The sequence below is a fragment of the Crinia signifera genome, chromosome 11 (assembly GCF_055691185.1).
Source record: "Crinia signifera chromosome 11, ASM5569118v1, whole genome shotgun sequence".
NCBI lineage: Eukaryota > Metazoa > Chordata > Amphibia > Anura > Myobatrachidae > Crinia > Crinia signifera.
In genome coordinates, this window is record NC_139227.1 from 126672933 (window position 1) to 126696430 (window position 23498).

Below are 23498 nucleotides of genomic sequence, written 5' to 3' on the forward strand. Positions count from 1 at the left end.
ATCGGGTACACAGGAATACTCAGACCTATGTAAGGTCCCACATTATCAGCATACTATAGCGGAGGAGTACCGGGTACACAGGAATAGTCAGGCCTATGTAATGTCCCACATTATCAGCATACTATAGCGAAGGAGTACCGGGTACACAGGAATACTTAGGCCTATGTAAGGTCCCACATTATCAGCATACTATAGCGGAGGAGTATCGGGTACACAGGAATACTCAGGCCTATGTAAGGTCCCACATTATCAGCATACTACAGCGGAGGAGTATCGGGTACACAGGAATACTCAGGCCTATGTAAGGTCCCACATTATCAGCATACTATAGCGGAGGAGTATCGGGTACACAGGAATACTTAGGCCTTTGTAAGGTCCCACATTATCAGCATACTATAGTAATATACAGAAATGCTCATTCCATTGTAAGTTTTCCAAATACAGTGATTGCAGTTTCAGTCTTCTTATTCACACATTTATTTTATAGTTTCCCTTTAAACATTAAATACCATCCCATCCCTGGAATGCCAGAGTCAGTTACATTGCATGTTAATAACCCTTTCACTGGTAAAGGAAGTTTAAAATAAGAACAAACATTTACTAGAATTGCATAGAGTATCCAGCATTGGCCACACATACACGCACACCAGCATACCGGCGTTTGGACACCAGAATCCCAACACTGGTAAGAAGACTGGTGCTGTTACTCTGCCACCACTCGCAATAGCAGTGCCAGAATCCCGTCCAGGACATAGGTATGCTGAGCAGGGGCGTTTTCAAAGAGCAGAAGGCTCATGCGCAGCCCACTCCTCTTTGCAGTTAGCGCTGTGTAGTCTGAGCAAGAGACGGCTGAGTCCATAATGCACATGAGCAGGTCTCTTGTGCCATTTTCCCAGCAATTTTCTTTACTGCCTATGTGTAAAATACTGGGCAAATGGCAGCCACACCCTTATCTCTGTGATTTCTACAGCGCTGCTGCCTTCGGCATGGCACTCCTGAGGGGTAAGTATTCCAAATATAGGTGCAGCATGTGCTGTGCCAGCACCACCCCCTGACTTAATGCACCCATTATAAGCATGTCAGTGGCGTTGGGGCTGGTTAGGCCGCAGGAAGGGGGAAATGTCAGCTTAACCTGTATATGGAGGTGGCTAGTAAAAGGCCGGGGGGGGGGGGCAGTATAGGAGAGGTTAGGCTTTCTGCATGTTCATGTGAAATAACCTGGGATTTTTAGGTCCTTGGAAAAGGTCAGCAACACAGCGAGGAGAAACTCCTTTCACATACTTACATAGATTTTATAAAGAGGCAGAGAAGCCAGGGGGGAAATATACTGTTACAATACAGTGATCTGTTGGGCACTCATACCGGAGAGTTACGTTTTACTAGAGTACCATTAGTGTTAGGCTGGGGGGGGGTTAGGTATTGCTGGGGTATGGGCAGGGTTAGGCTGTGGGGGGTTAGGCACTGCTGGGGCATGGTTAGGCTGGGGGTGGGGTAGGTACTGCTCGGGTCTGATTAGGGTGCAGGGTGTAGAGGGTAAGGGCTAAGCACTAAGGAGGGGTAGGGTAAGGGTGCAAGGTGGGAAGGGTTAGGCACTAGGAAGAGAGGTTTAGGTACTATGGGAGCACAGTCACGGGTGGGACGTGACGGTTATGGTTAGGCAGTTAAAGGGAAGGTCAGGATTAGGCTGCAGGAAGGGAGGGCTAGGCAGTAGGAGGGGAGATTTAGAATACTTATCATCCCCTGTGTCGGGAATATTCTGCGCACCAGGATGCCTCTGCCGATGGTATCCCGATACTATATATTATATATATATACACTGCAGCATAACATCGCTCCACAAAAAGTCTCAAATATTTCCAGCAGGTTGGAGTTTGTTACATTGTTGAGTGTGTGGAATCCAGATCCGCCAAATATTGCCGTCAGTATATTTGTGTGAATGCAGAAAGAACCACAGCTGATAGAACATTGGAGATGACTGGCAGAGAACTCGGTAGTGTCTCCGATAGCTGAGTCCAGTCTGGGCAGCCACCTGGGCTGGTTCATTATAACACACTGTCAGTTGGGAATGTCATAGTGTATACTGGTGGGTGTAGTGAGACCGGGGCTACATCATTCCATTAAGTTTGGTCCATTCGTAGATGTCCTGCTCACAGACGATGTCAGAGTTTATAAGCAAGTAACGGTCACCCACACAGAAGTGCTTCTGACACGCTGCACACTTGAAGCATTCTAAATGGTAGACTTTATCCTTCACCCGCATGGTCATCTCGTAGGCGCGGATCCGTTTGTCACACGATGCGCACAGACCATCCTGACCGAAAAGTCTGCAGGAGAGATCCACAAAATAAGTAATTGTCATGCAGCTCATAAGACAGGTAAAAAAGCTCATTTTGTGTACTGTGAGGGCACAGATCATGTTGCTATAAGCCCTGCCCAAATCTAACTCTCTGCTATCTATTGGGAGAAACGTGCTATATACTGTATACATTATCATTATCTATATAGTACTAGTTGACTACTTCTCATATACCAAATTAAAGGTCTTGGGACTTGATTCAGAGATGGTCACTGATTTGTAAATGTTCAGATGACTGGGCGTACATAGCCGCTGTCCAGAAAGACAGAAAACCCACCCTGAGTAAATCTGCAAGAGAATTGTGAATATATCACTATGCGCCATCCTGTCGCACATGCTTACAGAGTGTAAGCAGCACGGGGGCAGGGGCTGATGTGACTGATACGCTCTCTGTAATGTGTTTACATGTGATAGGGAATATAGAGTGTAAGCAGCACTGGGGCAGGGGCTGATGTGACTGATACACTCTCTGTAATGTGTGTACATGTGATAGGGAATATAGAGTGTAAGCAGCACTGGGGCAGGGGCTGATGTGACTGATACGCTCTCTGTAATGTGTGTACATGTGATAGGGAATATAGAGTGTAAGCAGCACTGGGGCAGGGGCTGATGTGACTGATACGCTCTCTGTAATGTGTGTACATGTGAAAGGGAATATAGAGTGTAAGCAGCACTGGGGCAGGGGCTGATGTGACTGATACGCTCTCTGTAATGTGTGTACATGTGGTAGGGAATATAGTGTAAGCAGCACTGGGGCAGGGACTGATGTGACTGATACGCTCTCTATAATGTGTGTACATGTGATAGGGAATATAGAGTGTAAGCAGCACTGGGGCAGGGGCTGATGTGACTGATATGCTCTCTGTAATGTGTGTACATGTGGTAGGGAATATAGTGTAAGCAGCACTGGGGCAGGGACTGATGTGACTGATATCCTCTCTGTAATGTGTGTACATGTGGTAGGGAATATAGAGTGTAAGCAGCACTGGGGCAGGGACTGATGTGACTGATGCGCTCTCTGTAATGTGTGCACATGTGGTAGGGAATATAGAGTGTAAGCAGCACTGGGGCAGGGACTGATGTGACTGATGCGCTCTCTGTAATGTGTGTGTACATGTGGTAGGGAATAAAGAGTGTAAGCTCCACTGGGGCAGGGACTGATGTGACTGATACGCTCTCTGTAATGTGTGTACATGTGATACATGTGATAGGGAATATAGAGTGTAAGCAGCACTGGGGCAGGGGATGATGTGACTGATACGCTCTCTGTAATGTGTGTGTACATGTGATAGGAAATATAGAGTGTAAGCACCACTGGGGCAGGGGCTGATGTGACTGATACACTCTCTGTAATGTGTGTACATGTGATAGGGAATATAGAGTGTAAGCAGCACTGGGGCAGGGGCTGATGTGACTGATACGCTCTCTGTAATGTGTGTACATGTGAAAAGAGAATGAGCTGCAAATAGCAACGAATGAGTATAAACGCTCAGCCTGTGCACCACAAAAAAGAGACATAATTGCTGCAGGGGGAAGGCAGGTAGGGTAGGTGCCAGCTTGAAGCAATAGGGAAGATAAGGGGAAGGACAAAAGGTAAATGGCCCCTCCCCAGGGGATAGGCCATACTTAAGGAAGGGGGAGGATGGGGGTCATTACACTCAGAAGCAACCCCAGCAAGGATCATCCAGCAGCAAGGAAAAGGAACCAGAAATTATCCTAAGTATCTGGAAATATTTATTTACAAGTATTCCTTCTTATTCTTTGACTTAATCTTCTATTCGGCACCCTGCCACCCTCTATAGTCGCCCGTCACAAACTCCCAATGTATGTTATGAATTCAATAGTCAATGTAGCATACAGTGGCTCTGGTTCTGCCTGGTCACAGAGGTTCTGGTTCTGCCTGGTCACAGTGGGAATGATTGCCTTTGCTGCTCTCTTATTATGCATCTGTCTTCTCTCAGTAATACCACATACTGTTTGGGCAACTTTCCCCTAAGGAATAAAGGCACCTTATAGGGTTTGCACACCAATTACCTAACAGTACAGGTAGGATTCAGGGCAGGAGTAGTTCAATGCTGCTTAATAGGAGGTTACTACAAGGGACAAGGCCAAAATATAAGTACGTTATATATATAAGGGATTTAAGATTATACTGCCTGCAACCTTTAGCAAAGCAGCAGAGAATTAGGCCGTATGGAGACAAGCAAGTTTAAAACAAGTCTCATGATCCCCCCCCCACCCCCCTTAATGAAATTACTGAGGGCTTGTTTACATGACATAGCAGGGGGGGATTTTCTTTGATAGAGATGATATCGCCTTTCACCCTGCATCTACTCCTCCCAACTTGAACCACGAACCAGGCTGCCTAGCAATGGAAAACAAATGCATAGTTTTGTACAGATAAATGTTGGAAAAACTGAATTGTTTTTTCAGTAACATAATATAATATTGCGTAGCAGCGCTATTAAGATACGGCCAATCAATAATGTAAGAGAGGCAGAATGCAAATATGGGAATGCATGGTTGCAAGTGTATATTTATAATGTTAATATAATGCAATATAAGGCAGGAGAATTAATATGGTGGCACATTTTTCAGCGTGCAAGGCATCATAGGATTATAATATACAGTATTAGAAAGATATCGCTGAATGGGGGAATGATATATTGTATCAGGTTAGATTAAGCTGCATTCAGAAGTATAACATGGTGTTGCATACAAAATAGTAACTTCATTGTTACATGTTATATGTACAATCATAATGGTAGTACATGATATCAATAAGTGAATTAATTATGTTTGAGCATGTTTAGCATTTTACTTCAGTATTAGACTGAATGTTCAAATATTCTCTGTAAAGCGCTGCGCAATATGTAATGGGTATTATTAATAAGGGCACAGGGAGGGAACCATAGTTCTGATAGCAACTAAGTTTGCGGTACATGCATGGCCTTCGCATGGAAGAAATATTACTGATGCTGGGTGCAAAGGTAGATGGATCCTTTAACAGATAAGGCAAAATAAATAAGTAAATAAATAAATAAAAATGGGTGTACGCATAATCTTCCCTCCAAGTCTAGCTGTTGTTAGCCAGTTTGTTTTATCTCTGTTTACAATTGTAAAGCGCAATGGAATCTGCGCTATATAAGACACTGTAACGGAATCTGCTGCCGCTATATAAGACACTGTAACGGAATCTGCTGCCGCTATATAAGATGCTGTTAATAAATCAATAAATTAACTACACAGTACAGGTAACTGCTCAGTGGGCATTAGCTTGCCAATTAGGAGGAATGTGCTGGAAATTCTGACATGGGATAAGCAAAGCAAAATAATTATAAGAAAAGCTATGTCATTTTATGTAACTTGGGTAGTAAACCATCATAGCTGCAATAATGACAGGGATCAGAAGGGTGCAAGCAGACATATGCGCAGTGCACCTGCCAGCAATGTGGTGGCTAAATCTTCTAACCTTTATGCAAATACGAGGGATAACAGCCCCTTCGACAACATGCTAGCAGTTTAGCAACCCCAATTTTCATTAGGAAATTGGGTTCTCCGTTTAAGCTTAGTACAAGTATCATGGTCATTTAGAACAAAGGTAATGAACTATTTACTGAACAAGCTTAGTGAAGTGTCTAATGCCAATGGGGCTTAAGGGGACGTTACAAATTCCATGGGGGTAGTTATCAGTGCAAATTAAGTCACTTGTATATGGATAGAGGCAGTTTAAGAAACGGAAAGAGGAGAATGTATGGAGGTGGCATTATAGGATTATTGCTCAGGTTTGGGAGGCTGCATGGTGCAACGTATTTACACACAGTACAAACTAACATGCTTTATGTCACCTCGCAGTGCAACCCTTCTTCTTCCACCTGCAGATGCCTAATGATCGGAGGAGGCGGGCAGTCAGATTACCTGGACGGACGCTGAGCTACGGCAATGCCGAAAGCATAGTATGCAAAAGTACTCTTCCTTGACAGGAAGGAGGGGTGAAGCTAGCATGGCCATTCATGGGGCCCCAGTAAAGAACAATTAAGGCCAGCATGGAGGAGGTATGAGGTACCCGGCATGCAGGCAAGAGGAGGGTCTGCTACTGGAGCTGTCCCCAATAATGCTTCACATATAACAGCACATACAGCACCAGGGGCCAGTACTGCAAATACAGGCACGCATGCAGACACTGCGGCAAAGGGCACCCAGCAAAGTACTGCTACAAGAGAGCAGGGGGTTACACAGTGCCTAAAACAGAATGAGATCAGCGCAATAAGTAAGGCAGCAACCCCGATACAACTAAAAACATGCAAAAATGGCTAGGATGGTACCACAACAAAGAAGATGCAGAGTTTCTGGAAAAGGAACCCACTTTACAGCAGCTAGTAGTGTCCCCCTTGGGGGTAGTACCAAAAAAGACGCCTGGAAAATTCATATAAATACAGCACATGTCATACCCCGCAGGAGGGTCGGTAAACGATGCTATAGAAAAGCAGCAGTGCAGCGTGGCTTACCAGTCTTTTGAGGACGTGCTCAAAATAGTGCGCAGCTGCGGGGAAGTGGCCCTTATGGGGAAGATAGATATCGAATCAGCATTCAGGCTCCTTCTGCTTCACCGCCAGAGTCAAAGATTCATGGGCCTCAAATTTGAGGGCAGTTATTTCATTGACCTATACTTACCAATGGGCTGCGCCATTTCATGCGCTTTCTTCGAAAAATTCAGTACGTTCCTGCACTGGTGTGTGGAAGCAGGAACAGGCAGTAAGACAATGGCACACTACTTGGGCGACTTTCTAATGGTCGGCCAGGCTAATACCGATAGACGCGAGCAGCTGCTCAAATCCACCCAGGCACTATTCCACACTATTCCACACATACCGAAAAAACGGAAGGACCAACAACAAGGCTCTCCTACCTAGGCATAGAAATAGACACCTCAGACAAGACGTTTAGGTTACCAGAAGACAAGGTGTCCAACCTCCTGGGGCAGATTAGCGAGCACGCAAGGGCAAAGAAATTTACACTAAAACAGCTCCAATCATTGCTGGGGTCACTAAACTTTGCATGCAGGATGATCCCCATGGGCAGAATCTTCTGTCGCAAACTGGAAAGGGCCACAGCGGGGACGAAAAGGGGCATCATTTAGGTTAACAGCAGAGATTAGAGAAGACATGCTCATGTGGGAAACCTTTTTCTAGAAAGTCAATGGAGTAAGGATCCGGCTGGCAGCGCCTGTGCCAAACAAGAAGCTGCAACTATACACTGATGCAGCGGGGTCATGGGGCTTCGGAGATTACCTAGAGGGAGAATGGTGCGCTGCACTGTGGCCCCAGAGCTGGGCAGAGGAGGGGCTGACTAAGAACTTGCTGCTTCTGGAGCTGTTCCCAATAATAGTAGCAGTGGAATTGTGGGGCAGCAGGTTAGCCAACAAGGAGATAACTTTCTGGTGTGACAACTTGGGGTGGTGCAGGCGGTCAACAAGGAAAGGCCTCCTCCCCGCCAGCGATTAACCTGATCAGGCACCTGGTATTGGGGTGTCTGCAACACAACATTAACTTCCGTGCCAGGTGTAGACAACAAAATAGCCGATGCCCTCTCCAGGGGAAAATGCGAAGCCTTTAGGGAGGCAGCACCGCAGGCTCAGCTGCAAGGTCTAACCTGTCCTCCTCACTTATGGCAGATTGTGAAGACGAGGTGAACAAGATGGTGAGGGATTCATTAGCAACCCTTGCTACAGGCCATTCCCACCCAGAACCCATGTTACCACAACAACAGGCAACAAAGGTCAGAGCGCAGTATGGACAAGAACATAGCTCGGTCACAGCCATCTGGGCAGAGAGTAAGCTGGGGAGTAGGACACCAGCAGGCATTAGGGGACAGAAAAACCCATCAGACTAGAGTCCAGGGCGAGGTAGGGTCACGGTAGGGTGGCGGGCTAAGGTCCTAGGACCTAGCGTTGGCGGAAGTACTGCGGGCCAGCCAAGGAGGGCGCCAGGCCTGGCGTCGGGGGGCAAAACGGGATCACCCACGGGTACAGGTCGTCAGTTGCGAGAAGGGGATCCCGGCCCCCCAGGCGGTTACATGATTCAGTTGATAAGGGCTGGTGGACCGCAGTGCTATCTTTGCCACCCAAATTAAGTAACAGTAAATCTGAAATCAAGTTAATAAATTGTGACCAGGTACAAGGGGAAGGTTACAAAAGGGGAAAGAAGGGGAGGAGATGGTGCTTTGGGTTCAAGGTTTGTTGACTGGTGAGAGGCATCAGGCGCTCAGCGGTTTAAGGGAATATAGAGTGTAAGCAGCACTGGGGCAGGGGCTGATGTGACTGATATGCTCTCTGTAATGTGTGTACATGTGGTAGGGAATATAGTGTAAGCAGCACTGGGGCAGGGGCTGATGTGACTGATACGCTCTCTGTAATGTGTGTACATGTGATAGGGAATATAGAGTGTAAGCAGCACTGGGGCAGGGGGTGATGTGACTGATACGCTCTCTGTAATGTGTGTGTACATGTGATAGGGAATATAGAGTGTAAGCAGCACCGGGGCAGGGGCTGATGTGACTGATACGCTCTCTGTAATGTGTGTACATGTGATAGGGTATATAGAGTGTAAGCAGCACTGGGGCAGGGGCTGATGTGACTGATACGCTCTCTGTAATGTGTGTGTACATGTGATAGGGAATATACAGTGTAAGCACCACCGGGGCAGGGACTGATGTGACTGGTACGCTCTCTGTAATGTGTGTGTACATGTGATAGGGAATATAGAGTGTAAGCAGCACCGGGGCAGGGGCTGATGTGACTGATACGCTCTGTAATGTGTGTACATGTGATAGGGTATATAGAGTGTAAGCAGCACTGGGGCAGGGACTGATGTGACTGATACACTCTCTGTAATGTGTGTGTACATGTGATAGGGAATATACAGTGTAAGCACCACCGGGGCAGGGACTGATGTGACTGGTACGCTCTCTGTAATGTGTGTGTACATGTGATAGGGAATATACAGTGTAAGCACCACCGGGGCAGGGACTGATGTGACTGATACGCTCTCTGTAATGTGTGTGTACCATGTGATAGGGAATATAGAGTGTAAGCAGCACTGGGGCAGGGACTGATGTGACTGATACGCTCTCTGTAATGTGTGTGTACCATGTGATAGGGAATATAGAGTGTAAGCAGCACTGAGGCAGGGGCTGATGTGACTGGTACGCTCTCTGTAATGTGTGTGTACCATGTGATAGGGAATATAGAGTGTAAGCAGCACTGGGGCAGGGACTGATGTGACTGATACGCTCTCTGTAATGTGTGTAAATGTGGTAGGTAATATAGAGTGTAAGCACCACCGGGGCAGGGACTGATGTGACTGATACGCTCTCTGTAATGTGTGTACATGTGGTAGGTAATATAGAGTGTAAGCAGCACTGGGGCAGGGGATGATGTGACTGATACGCTCTCTGTAATGTGTGTACATGTGATAGGGAATATAGAGTGTAAGCAGCACTGGGGCAGGGGATGATGTGACTGATACACTCTCTGTAATGTGTGTACATGTGATAGGGAATATAGAGTGTAAGCAGCACTGGGGCAGGGGATGATGTGACTGATACGCTCTCTATAATGTGTGTACATGTGATAGGGAATATACAGTGTAAGCAACACTGGGGCAGGGGATGATGTGACTGATACGCTCTCTGTAATGTGTGTACATGTCATAGGGAATATAGAGTGTAAGCAGCACTGGGGCAGGGACTGATGTGACTGATACGCTCTCTGTAATGTGTGTGTACATGTGATAGGGAATATAGGGCCTTATTCAGATCTGCGTGCATTCACACGCAGTTCCGATGTTGGCCATCTGCGCATGCGCAGACGGGTATCTGCGCATGTGCAGGCATATGGTGCGTGCACCCACGGCGACCTTTTGGGTCACTGGGTGCACGCACCCATGGCAGCGAGGGGGGGGCGGAGATGGGCGGGGGGCGCCGGGCTGCCCCATTACCATATGGGAACGCCCAGCGTGAGGCAGTGACGCGGGTGTGGGGGGGCGGGTGGCTGACATCACCGGATGTCAGCTGCCCGCCCATATCACGCCAGCGTGCATGCAAATGTAAGTGACTCAAAAGTCACTTATATAAGCGTGCACACTAAACATCATTCGATGGTCGGTGACCATCGAATGATGTGGGCGGACACCCCAGCAAAGCGAATGGATGTTTATGCAAAACATCCATTCACTGCTGTGCGGGCGAAGCCGGACTTTGCTGGGGCGGCGGGGGGGCATGCGTTCGCTGTGCGGGGTTTGGTGGACTCGCAAGGCTGCGAATTTGCAGCCTTGCAAATCAACCTGAATAACCCCCATTGAGTGTAAGCACCACTGGGGTAGGGGATGATGTGACTGATACGCTTTCTGTAATGTGTGTGTACATGTGAGAGGGAATAAAGAGTGTAAGCTCCACTGGGATGTTTTGCATATGCGCAGCTGCATTTCTGCAGTACGCAGAGGGGAGTGAGGGACGGGGGCAGTGCTGGGACATGGAAACGCCCAGCAGGGGGTGATTCAGGTTGGTTTGCAAAAGCAAACTCCTTCTTTAATGGACAAAATCATGTGCACTGCAGGTGGAGCTGATGTAACAGGTGCAGAGAGAGTTAGATTTGGGTGTTATTGTGTTTCTGTGAAGAGTAAATACTGACTGCTTTATTCTTACACCAGAATAGGTATGCGCTACATAACTGATAGTAATAATGATCTACAGATGGAGCCGGCCTCTTCCATCCGGAGGCTGGAGGTCGGATCGCCAACTGCCAGCCCCCGCCAGCCGCCGGAAGGGGAAGTGCGCGCATCCTCTTCTAAAAGAGCTCCTCCCCCGGGTCCCCCACCTCCCTGCTACACCCCTAACTCTGCCCATCTCCCTGCGCTGGTAACTGGGTTACCTGTATACTACCGTTTTCAATCCAAAATTATTTTACTTACACACAAAGCCATAAACCAAACTACACCAACATACATCTCTTCTCTTATCTCAAAATATCTTCCAACACGACCTCTACGCTCCTCCCAAGATCTGCGTCTCTCATCCACACTCATTACTCGCTCCCATTCCCGATTGCATGACTTTCTTCGGGCTGCACCCACTTTGTGGAATCCCCTCCCAAGCACAATAAGACTCTTCTCCAGTCTCCAAACCTATAAGCGTTCCCTGAAAACTCACATCTTCAGGCAAGCTTATCACATTCCAGAACCAGCCACTTAACCTTCATATACCGTTCCTATCTAATCACATCACCACTGTACAGGCCACATACATCTTCTCTCTTTCTTTTTCACATTTTCCCTCCTCCTGACCCCTGGCCAAACTGCTGGGTCACCGTATCTTACAGCACACCAGGAACCTCTGCATTCTGGTGGAATTAATGCAATAAAGAATACAGTATCTATCCTTGTGTATCACTGCCTATTTCCCTAAAGATTGTAAGCTTTGGGCTCGTTTTCTGCGGCCCCTCGCGGGGTGCGCTGCGCTCGCCACGCTTTGGCCTGACTTTATAAAATCATCTCCACGCCGACGTGGATAGTGGGGTATGAACAGGTTGGTTGGGCGCGTTTTGTGTCCCCTCGCCACACTTCGGGGTGACGTGGATAATGGAGCTGTGCTAAACGTGGCTAGTGGGGGGGTGCTAAATCGCATTGCATCGTATGCGATTGTGATCACATGCGATTTGCGTGCCATGTGATCCGTGGGCAGGGGTGCCGTGAAACTGCACAAATACCATCGCACGCTGTCATTCCTATGGGGGGTATGGATCGTATGGTTGACCTAAAGATAGTCGATAGTCATTAGGTCGACACCACTAGGCCAACATACATCTAGGACGACATGGAACAAGGTTGACAGGTCATTAGGTCAACACAAACATTAGGTCGACATGGTCTAGGTCGACAGTCAACAGGTCGACATGGAGTTTTTCACTTTTTTTTACCCGAATGTCAACACAGTCGACATATACACAGGATTAAGTGCACCGCATCCCCTCGCATGGGCCATGTTTCGGGCACGTTACCTTGCTGCGATCGGCACACTTTTTTATTCTCCCACCACGCCCTAGTGCAGGGCTGGGCAACACCGGCCCTCCAGATGTTGATGAACTACACATCCCAGGATGCTTTGCATTAGTTTTGCTATGTGGCCATGCTGAAACTGATGCAATGCATGCTGGGATGTGTAGTTTATCAACATCTGGAGGGCGGGTGTTGCCCAGCCCTGCCCTAGTGGATGTTAGGCGCATGAAATACCGCCTATCGGCATGTCGGCTCTAAAAAACAGTGAAAAACCCCATGTCGACCTTTTGACTGTCAACCTACACCATGTCGACCTAATGACCTGTCGACCTTGTCCCATATCCAACTAGTCGTCCTTGCAGTATGTCAACCTAGTCGTGTCGACCTAATGACTATCGACCATCTTTAGGTTGACCAACCGACCATTTCCCCCTATGGGCAGTCCGGAGCATAACCTTAGTCACTAATGTACTCGTGCTGCAGATTCCAATATACGTGATGATTAATGGCAGCTGATGATGTGCTGTAATGGACATTACCTGAGATAGTCCCTCCGACACAACTTGCGTCCCAGTTTGTAGTAAAGTCTCCTTCCGACCTCTCCTAACCGGCAACCACACAGGTCACAGCTCAGACAGTCCTCATGCCAGTACTGTTCAATGGCCTTCAGGAAGTAGCGGTCCCCGATGTTTTGTTGGCAGCCCCCACATGTCAGAAGTGAGGGTGGGATCTGCAGTACTTCATCCACTGGCTCACTGCTGGCGACACAGATCACAGGATTAAGGAGATCTATTGTCTTTTCCAAGCATGACAAACACACAACTGTACACACACACACACTCAGGGCCGGAATTGCACACAAGTGCATGGATATAACTAGTGCAGATTGCCTACCCTCCCGGAATGACCGGGAGGCTCCCGAAAATCGGGTCCGCCTCCTGCCCCCCTGAGAAGGTAGGCAGGTCTCCCGCTTGCCGGCCAGAGCCCCCACACCCCCCTTCCCCGCTGATTCTATTACTGAAAATTGCGGGTCCGCGGAGTGGGTGCGGGGCTAACATGACGTGGTAGTGGCATTTCACGTCATTTAAGCCCCCTCTCCGCAGCCCGCAAATTACAGTGTTTTGAAGCATGGGGCGGGGCCAAGTGATGTCACCTTTGTCCACGCCCCCTCTAAAGGGTTGCCTTTCTGGGCTTCTCCCGGAGAGGTGAAAAGAAAAGTAGGCAAGTATGAACTAGTGTCTTCTAGTAAACTTCAAATGCAGTGGAGTCTACATACACAACTAAGGGAGTCGTGCAAGTCTTCACTTATTTATTTATTTACAGTTTCTTATATAGCGCAGCTGGGTAGATACAAACCGACATAGAGGTAGGAGGGCCCTGCTCGCAAGCTTACAATCCACTTGTGGCTGAGCGAGTGAATACTAATGTCCCTCCTGTTCCTCATCAACAGACTGACTCCCTCCCACCCTCACAGAACCATTTCTTTTTATTAATGTACACTGTATTGGTATGATTATTGTATTATTACTAATTTATTGTTGTTATTTATATTATTATTGTTATTATTAGGAATATTATTATTACTGTTATTGTTGTTATTCATATTATTATTATTACTGGTTGAGTATCCTGTATCCGTAGATCCTTTATCCGAATTATTCAAAAAAACTAGTTTTTTTTTGGAATAATTCTAATTTTTTTTTTACCAAATCCCCCGGCGTCCACGGCAGGCCTTCAGCACTGTCCCATGCATTTCTGGGACCGCTGGAGACCTGCTGTGGATGCCGAGGGACCATCGGGGCACCATCAGGGGACAGGTAAGTATGTTTTTAAAAAAATTATTCCAAGAACCGGAAAAATCCCTTATCTGTAATTCTCGTGGTCCCGAGCATTTTTTGATAAAGGATACTTAACCTGTACTATGTTATTGTTATTATTAGGAATATTATTACTATGTTATTGTTGTTATATATATTATTATTATTTATACCCCTTTCACATCGCACTTTTAAAACGGTATATTGCCGTTTTATTTCCATTTTAAAACGTTTAAGGCTGCAATGTGAAAGTGCCAAAGTTGATTTACCGGTTGAGTCCTACACGCTTTAAAACCGTTTTTTTGGCAGTTTGAACAGCTCGGCACTTATGTAATATCTGGACTCCCGTTTTTCTTATGAGACCGCGTCCCCTCGCGGGGCTCGCTGCGCTCACCACGCTTTGGGCACGGTGGCTCGCTGCGATCGCCACACTATATAAAATCATCTCCATGCGTAGTTGGATAGTAGGGGTATGAAAAAATGGGGTGCATTTAACATGGGAGTCCAGATAATACATAAGTACCAACAGCTCTATTTCAATGGCTTGAAACGTGTCCCTTGGGGGTTAAACGGGTTGAATGTTTGAATGGTATTAAATGATTTTTAAAACGGTTTTCACCTGCAATGTTTATTTATTATTTATTTATTAGCAGTTTCTTATATAGCGCACACAGATTCCGCAGCGCTTTACAGAGAATATTTGACCATTCACATCAGTCCCTGCCCCAGTGGAGCTTACAATCTATATTCCCTACCACATGTACACGCACACACAGACATTCTAGGGTTAATTTTGTTGGGAGCCAAATTAGCCTAGCAGTATATTTTTGGATTGTGGGAGGAAACCGGAGTACCCGGAGGAAACCCACGCAAGTACGGGGAGAATATACAAACTCCGCACAGTTAGGGCCATGGTGGGTATTGAACCCATGACCTCAGTGCTGTGAGGCAGTAATGCTAACCATTACACCATCCGTACTGCAATGTGAAAGGTCTCAAGGCTCAGACCCGTTTTAAAGTCCCATTTAAGAATACCGTGTCATTACCAATTTCTGCAATGTGAAAGCAGTATTACTTATTTATTAACAGTTTCTTATATAGCGCATACATAATTATTATTACTGCTATGTTATTGTTATTATTAGGAATATTATTATTACTATGTTATTGTTGTCATTTATATTATTATTACTATGTTATTGTTATTATTAGAAATATTATTATTACTATGTTATTGTCATTTATATTATTACTATGTTATTGTTGTTATTTATATTATAATTACTATGTTATTGATATTATTAGGAATATTATTACTATGTTATACTGCTTTCACATTGCAGACATGGGTAATGACACGGTATTCTTAAATGGGACTTTAAAACGGGTCTGAGCCTTGAGACCTTTCACATTGCAGGTGAAAACCCTTTTAAAAATCATTTAATACCATTCAAAATTCAACCCGTTTAACCCCCAAGGGACACGTTTCAAGCCATTGAAATAGAGCCATTCACACTGCCTAAAAAACGGCTTTAAAACGTGTAGGACTCTGCTTTTTAACCGTGTTGAAATACCGGTTATCTTTAACCGGTAAATCAACTTTGGCACTTTCACATTGCAGCCTTAAACGTTTTAAAATGGGAAAAAAACGGCAATATACCGTTTTTTAAAGTGCAATGTGAAAGGGGTATTATTGTTGTTATTTATATCATTATTACTATGTTATGCCCCTTTCCCATTGCAGCCTTAAAACGGTATATTGCTGATTTTTGAGGGCAAAATACAGTTTAAGGCTGCAGTGGGAAAGCGCCAGAGTTGAAATACCGTTTAAAGTTAAACGGTATTTCAACCCGTTTTCAAAGCAGTGTTTTAAACGGTAATCTACCGTTTAATGTAGCTTTCACATCACACTTTTAAAACGGTATATTGCCGTTTTTTTGCCTTTTAAAACGTTTAAGGCTGCAGTGTGAAAGTGTCATAGTTGAAATACCATTTAAAGTTAACTGGTATTTCAACACGTTTAAAAAGCAGAGTCCTACCCGTTTTAAAGCCAATTCAGAGCCGTTTTTTGTGCTGTCTGATGCCCCTTTCAGACCGCACTTTTAAAACGGTAAATTGCCGTTTTTTTACCGTTTTAAAACGGTAATGTGTGCGGTCTGAAAGGTCCAGTCCCACTTAACCGGTTAGAAAATGCCGTTTTTTCTAACCGGTTAAAATGCAGGGTCCTACCCGTTTCTGAACCGGTATTTTAGCGCAAAAATCGGCTCAGAAACGGTATTTAGGACCCAGCCAATGAGCTGGGTCCTAAATTCAGCACAGTGAATACTTAATGAGCGCTCATTAAGTATTCACAGCACTGGAGCCCCCCCCCGCGCGTGTCGACACCCCCCGCGCGCGTGTCGACGCCCCCCGCGCGTGTCGACCCCCCCGCGCGTGTCGGCGCCCCCCCCCGTGTCGACTTACCCCGTGCCGGTATCTCCGTTGTGGTTCCCGGCACTGCAGCTCAGTATGCTCGGAAAGCACTTATGAAAAAAGTGTCTTTCAGAAAATGGCTGCCCCCCATACGGAAGACAGTTTTTTTAAACAGGGTTTCCTATGGGGCAGCCATTTTCTGGAAGACACTTTTTTCATAAGTGCTTTCCGAGCATACTGAGCTGCAGTCCACAACGGAGGTACCGGCACGGGGTAAGTCGACACGGGGGGGGCGCCGACACGCGGGGTGGGGTGGGGGGGGCGTCGACACGCGCGGGGGCGTCGACATGCGCGGGGGGCGTCGACATGCTCTCGGTCGACACGCGAGGGGGGGGGGAGCTGCACGGAGGGGAGGGCTGAAGGCTGCACTGGCTTTGACCCTGTATTTGGAAAGTTTCCAAAAACGGGTCTGCCAGTGTCAAAAAATCGGCACTTAAACGGTAATATACCGTTTAAGTGCTGCGGTGTGAAAGGGGTTTTATCTGGCAGACCCGTTTTTGGAAACGTTTCCAAATACAGGGTCAAAGCCAGTTATGCGGTCTGAAAGCAGCATGAATGGCACTGAAATGGTATTTAGTAAAAAATAAAGGTTAGAGCACTGTGATAGGCTGTCCCTTGTCTTGTGTCCCTTCCCTGAACCAGGAAAAAAGCTGTGGGTAGAAACGTGTTCAGAGGTTAAACGGCTTGACTGGTGATGTGAATGGTACTTAAACTGTATTTTTAAATGGTAATCTGCTGCAATATGAACACTAGACCCGTTTAAAATACCATTTAAAATTACAGTTTTTCAAAACGTTTCAAAATGTTTTATGTGATGTGAAAGCTACATTAGAGGCAATGGGAATGCATCTTAAACGGTATTCTTAAGGCCCATACACACTTGTAGACTTTCATTTCAAAAGACTTTGCCAAAATCTTTGATAGATTTATCTTTCCCCAAAGTAGTGCGTACACACTGAGTTATTTTCCCCAAAGAGCAAGAGATTTTCAGGAGACGAAAGACTTTGCTGAAAATCTTTCATATAAAAGGCGATTTACATAATGGGCTGGGTTTGTATTCCAAGGGTGGGAGCAGCGGCCATTTTATTCAGTGCATTTCTGTTCTTGGTGCCTGATTCAGAACGGATTGCTGGGCTGCGTATATGCGGAGCCCAGCAATCAGGTAAACTACACCCCATGCCGCCCAGACCAGGGAAAATCCCACCCATGTGCACTGCAAACGTTTCATTTGCAGCTGTGCATGTAGGGAGAAATCCATTCACTTGCGACAGCAATGCATATGTTACGCCATAACAAAATATACATTCGGGGGGGGGGGGGGGGGGGGGGGGGGAATAACATATACATTGCTGGCCTGCAAAAAATTTAAGGCATGGCTTTGTGGGTCAGGGGACTATGCACACCGTAATACCCATTACACATATGCAACACACCGTAATGCCCATTATATATAATGCCACATAATGCTCTGCCGTCTGTCTCCTTTAACGATGCAGGCAGGGACAGACAGCAGGGCAAGGTGAGCGGAGGTACCGCCTCCACAATGAACTGACGGAACGCAGTTATGCCCCGTGCCGGCTCAATTTAACCCATGGTAGGCAGTAATGCCAGTAATATATACGTTGCTGGCCTGTGCCAGCAACGTATATATTACTGGCTAATAAATCATCACTGGTGAGCAGTGGTGCCAGTAATATATACATAGCTGGCATATGCCAGCTATGTATATATTACTGGATAAAAACGAATTCATTGGTGGCAGTGGTGCCAGTAATATATACACTGCTGGCATGTGCCAGCTATGAATATATTACTGGCTAATAACTACTGTAACTCATTGGTGGCAATGGTGGCAGTAATATATACATTGCTGGCATGTGCCAGCAATGTATATATTACTGGATAAAAAACGAATTCATTGGTGGCAATGGCGGCAGTAATATATACATTGCTGGCATGTGCCAGCAATGTATATATTACTGGATAAAAAACGAATTCATTGGTGGCAATGGCGGCAGTAATATATACATTGCTGGCATGTGCCAGCAATGTATATATTACTGGATAAAAAACGAATTCATTGGTGGCAGTGTGTGGAGCACGGCGGCAGGGGGCAGGGCGTATGACAGGCTGTGCTGTGGGCAGGGACCAGTATGTATGAAGCAGAGTGGCGCAGCGAGCGGTGTGACTACGCGCGTGGAGCAGGGGGAGGGAGCGGCAGAGTCACCGAGGTGGTGAGTATGCTCCAGCGCCGGGGAGAAGGGGGAGGGAGGAGGCGGTCAGTCGGGCTGAAAGTCTCTGATTCTTCAGCCCGGCTGCCGTACACACCTGGCGATGATGGCTCAAATATGAGCCATCATCGCCAGACATACTGGTAAAACCAGCAGATAGCCCACTTTGCTAGCGATGATGCGGGAGCGCGCATCATCGCTAGTCGGGCATCGGCAGCCCATACACACTTGCAGACTTTAAGCTGAAACTCGCTCAAAACGGCTGTTTTGAGCGAGTTTCAGCTTAAAGTCGGCAAGTGTGTATGGGCCTTTAATGTAAACAGGCTACAATTTAAGCGATTGGTTGTTGTCTGTGTTGTGACACTCCCCACAACCCTGAAAAGCCCATTAAAGTCACAGGCACTCATTTGTGCTGTAAAAACGTTTTGAAGAGCTAAAACGTTTTACCTGCAATGGAAATGGTACTTAAATGGCATTTAAAACTGTAATCTGCTGCAGTGGGAATGCTAAATACCGTTTAAGATTACCTGTAACTTAAAACTGGTCTGCAGTGGGAAAGCAGCATTATGCCCCGGAACCAAGGCCCCGGAACCAAGCCACCGGACCGGACCCTGGGACTTAACGACGGGCTCAAGATAGGTAAGTATCAGTGTGTTTGTGTAATGTATGTATTAAACTTTTATTTTTCTAATGTGTCAGTGTGTATTTATTTATCTATTTTTTTTACTGTGGGCCCTTTAATGCCCCGCAGGCTGGGACTTGTGGTTCTCCAAGTCCCAGCTTGCAGGGGAGGCTTGCTGGGACTCATAGTTCCACAGTTTAAAACAATAGGTTTTTAATCTATTTTTTTTTACACAATGATCAGCCCGGTGGCCACCGCACAGGGCCACCGGGGACAGCACCAGGCTTCAGCCTGTTCAGGTAAGTTCTGGAGGGGGGGGGGGGTCCCCACTCCCCCAGGACCCCTGGCCAGGCTGACTGGTCGGTAGGGTTAATGCTTTGGCCGCGGGAACTTATATCATAAGTGTCCCCCGGCTGTGGCATTACCCTGCTGGCTGGTTGTGCCTGGGGCTGGTTCTTAAAATACGGGGGACCCCTACTCATTTTGTCCCCCGTATTTTGGAAACCAGCCCCGGCCCTTGAGCCTGGGGCTGGTTTTAAAAAATCAGCGAGGCCCTATTTGTCGGGTTTCCTGATTGCTGGTGCTGGTTACGGCAGTGGGGGGGCCCCCACGCCGATTTTATTTTTTTAATAAATACCGTTTCAGAGGCATTCCCACTGCCTCAAAAACTGTATTTTACCGTGTACAGTTTAAAAGCTGCAGTGGGAAGGGGTCTTTATGGCTCTTGCCGTTTAAAAACCTGTTTAAAAAAAACGGGTAATGACCCATTTCAGCAGTGGGAAAGCAGAATAAGTGCGGTGTGAAAGGGGTATTATTCTCATTTATATTATTACTATGTTATTGTTGTAATTTAAATTATTATTATTATTATGTTATTATTAGGAATATTATTATTACTATGTTATTGTTGTTATTAAAGGCACCACAAGAGTCCTGCAGCGCTGTGCATAGGCCAATCACATACAGAATCTCAGGGGTATTTGCTTGGATGCTACACTCTGTAGATAATGTAACACTGTTATCACTAACACACTACTCATGTTACACCGGGTACAACTGTAATTGTGTAATAAATAGAATTCTCCCAGGGCACACTGGTGATAGCACCAGTTATTCTCTCTGCACATGTTACATCTGCCCCACCTGTAGTGCAGCATGGTTTTGTCTATTTGAGGAAAAAACAGCTTTGCGATCAGATCTGAATAACCCCCTATGCCACAGTTATTCCAATAGGATAAATATGGACAGAATGAGAACCAGTGACCTGTAATCAGAACAATGTTGTAATGGCAATGTAGTCCGCATACAATATATAGCAACTCTCGAGCCACTGATGGACCAAGCTCATTCTGTAGCGACATAACCCAAGTCCTGATCTGTACCTGGTAACTTCAGACACTGCACAGTACTGCCAGGTATGCCCCCACAGTGCCAGAAACACACATGCCCCACAGTGCCAGGTATGCCCCCCACAGTGCTAGGTATGCCCCTGCAGTGCCAGAAACACACGTGCCCCACAGTGCCAGGTATGCACCCGCAGTGCCAGAAACACACATGCCCCACATTGCCAGGTATGCCCCCGCAGTGCCAGAAACACACATGCCCCACAGTGCCAGGTATGCCCCCACAGTGCCAGAAAAACATATGCCCCACAGTGCCAGAAACACATATGCCCCACAGTGCCAGGTATGCCCCCCCCATGTGCTGTAACCATGAAACCCCCCATGTGCCATAACCATGAGACCCCCCATGTGCCGTAACAATGATACCCCCCATGTACTGTAACCATGAGACCCCCCCATGTGCTGTAACTATGACACCCCCCATGTGCTGTAACCATGAGACCCCACCATGTGCTGGACATATAAATTTAGTAACTCATCTATGTTGGATCTCTCGCTCTCTCTTTATGGGGCCCAGGTGGTGTAACCATAAGAACCCCATGTGCTGTAACAATGAGACACCCCCATGTGCTGTAACCATGAGACCCCACCATGTGCTGTAATCATGACACCCCCATTTGCAGTAACAATGACAAACCCCATGTGCAGTGACTATGAGACCCCCAAGTGCCGTAAGCATGAGACCCCCATGTGCAGTGTACATGAGCCCCCCTATGTGCCGTGACCATAAGACCCCATGTGCCGTAACCATGAGACCCCCATGTGCAGTGACCATGAGACCCCCCCCCCCGTGTGCACTGACCATGAGACCCTCAATGTGCAGTGACCATGAGACCCCCCCATGTGCAGTGACTATGAGACCCCCCCCCTGTGCACTGACCATGAGACCCTCAATGTGCAGTGACCATGAGACCCCCCCATGTGCAGTGACTATGAGACCCCCCCATGTGCTGTGACCATGAGACCCCCCATGTGCAGTGACTATGAGACCCCCCCATGTGCTGTGACCATGAGACCCCCCATGTGCAGTGACTATGAGACCCCCCCCATGTGCTAAAAACCATGAGTGACACGACCCCTCCACTAGCTGCTCACTCTGCAGGGTCCAGGCTCTTCCTCTCTATGACCGATGACATCTGCCTCCGTACTCCCGGGCGGTCACATGCGCCGCTGCTGTCTCCCGGTGTGACACAGGAGAGCTCCCCGCTGTCCGGCCTCCATGGCTGTGTCCCCAGCTTGTGTGTCACTGTCACTTATATAGCGGGTGACAGAGGACTCCCCCGGCTCAGCCCCTCGGCTTCATTTCCTTTTCCTCAGCACCAGTCACATACAATAGGAGGAAATGGCGCTTACAGCTGCCCCATCCCTCTATCTGCCCACACAAGGCAGGCACCAGCATAGCAACACAGTGGCGCTGCAGCGGTATTGCTGATTAACCCCTTGTGGCCCTGAGGGGGGGGGGGGGATGTGTGTGTGTGTGTGTGTCTGTCTGTGTCTGCCGCTGTGTGTCGTTCGTCGTTCTTCCTTCCTCACTTAGGTGAAAGGCTATTAAAGTTAGGTTGCAGCATTATATATATATATATATATATATATATATATATATATATATATATATATATATATATACACATACAGGGAAAAGAGGCACTTGGACATATAAATTTAGTAACTCATCTGTGTTGGATCTCTCGCTCTCTTTATGGGGCCCATTTATCAAGTAATATTTGCGGTTAAATCCCTGAAAACATCCGTTTTCAGGGGTTAACAGCAAATATTAAGTAGCACTGAGATGTATTAAGGGGGACCGCAGCAGGAATCTCCGATCCCTGCTGCGACCCCCCCCCCCCTGCAGCGCTGCCGGCCGCATCCCCCATAGGTTTCTATGGGGGATGCAAAGTTGCCCGATGTATCAACATCAGGCAGCCCGGCATCGCACCCCTGGGCTATCGCCATTCTGATATGGCGATAGCCAATTGTAGCCTATGTATAGCGGCAGTGGGGACGCGGGGGGGGTCAGCGCATAACCGCGCATGCGCAGACCCCTGGCTACAGGCATCGCAGGGACAGGTTAATACATTCGGCCGAAATGATCGCATTTTACAATGCGATCCTGGGCGGTAATATTCCGCCAAGATCGCATCGTCAATGATAAATGGGGGCCTTTATATCTCTCTCTCTGGGCCAGATGTACTAAAGGGGTTATTTTGGTTTGTGCGAAGCCTGTGCGGGTCCGATGGTTTGGTTGTGCCCATGCGCATTTCTGCGCAAGTGCATGCGCCAGGTGCACGCGTCCGTTTGCTGGGCGCACGCACCCAAGACTGTGGGCGGGGCCATCGCGCTGCTGGACAGGGGATTCACCCCATGGGAATGCCTATCGTTTATTGGGCGTTCCCATGCAAATCGCCCGGTGACGCAGTGTGGGGGGCGGGCAGCTGACATCTCAGCTGCCTGCCCAGTTCCTGTCGAGTGTGCATGCAAATCTTAGTGACCTGAGCAATAGCTGCTCTGCAACCTGCTGCATTCAACTACACCAAACATTATAACA

The 23498-nt window shown here is 47.2% G+C and overlaps 1 protein-coding gene across 2 annotated transcripts; it reads right to left on the reverse strand.

The window, feature by feature from the left end:
- Positions 1-461: 461 nt before the first annotated feature.
- LMO2 (LIM domain only 2) lies at positions 462-22390 on the reverse strand. Of its 2 annotated transcripts, none has more exons than XM_083164740.1 (3): positions 22049-22390; positions 12948-13166; positions 462-2324 (listed from the first exon to the last, which is right to left on the reverse strand). In XM_083164740.1, the coding sequence occupies exons 1-3, from the start codon at positions 22087-22089 to the stop codon at positions 2105-2107; spliced, it is 480 nt and encodes a 159-aa protein (XP_083020866.1). In that variant the 5' UTR covers positions 22090-22390; the 3' UTR covers positions 462-2104. The 2 variants fall into 2 exon arrangements, with proteins under 2 accessions (XP_083020866.1, XP_083020867.1); XM_083164741.1 differs by having other exon boundaries at positions 12948-13163; positions 22049-22389.
- Positions 22391-23498: the final 1108 nt, after the last annotated feature.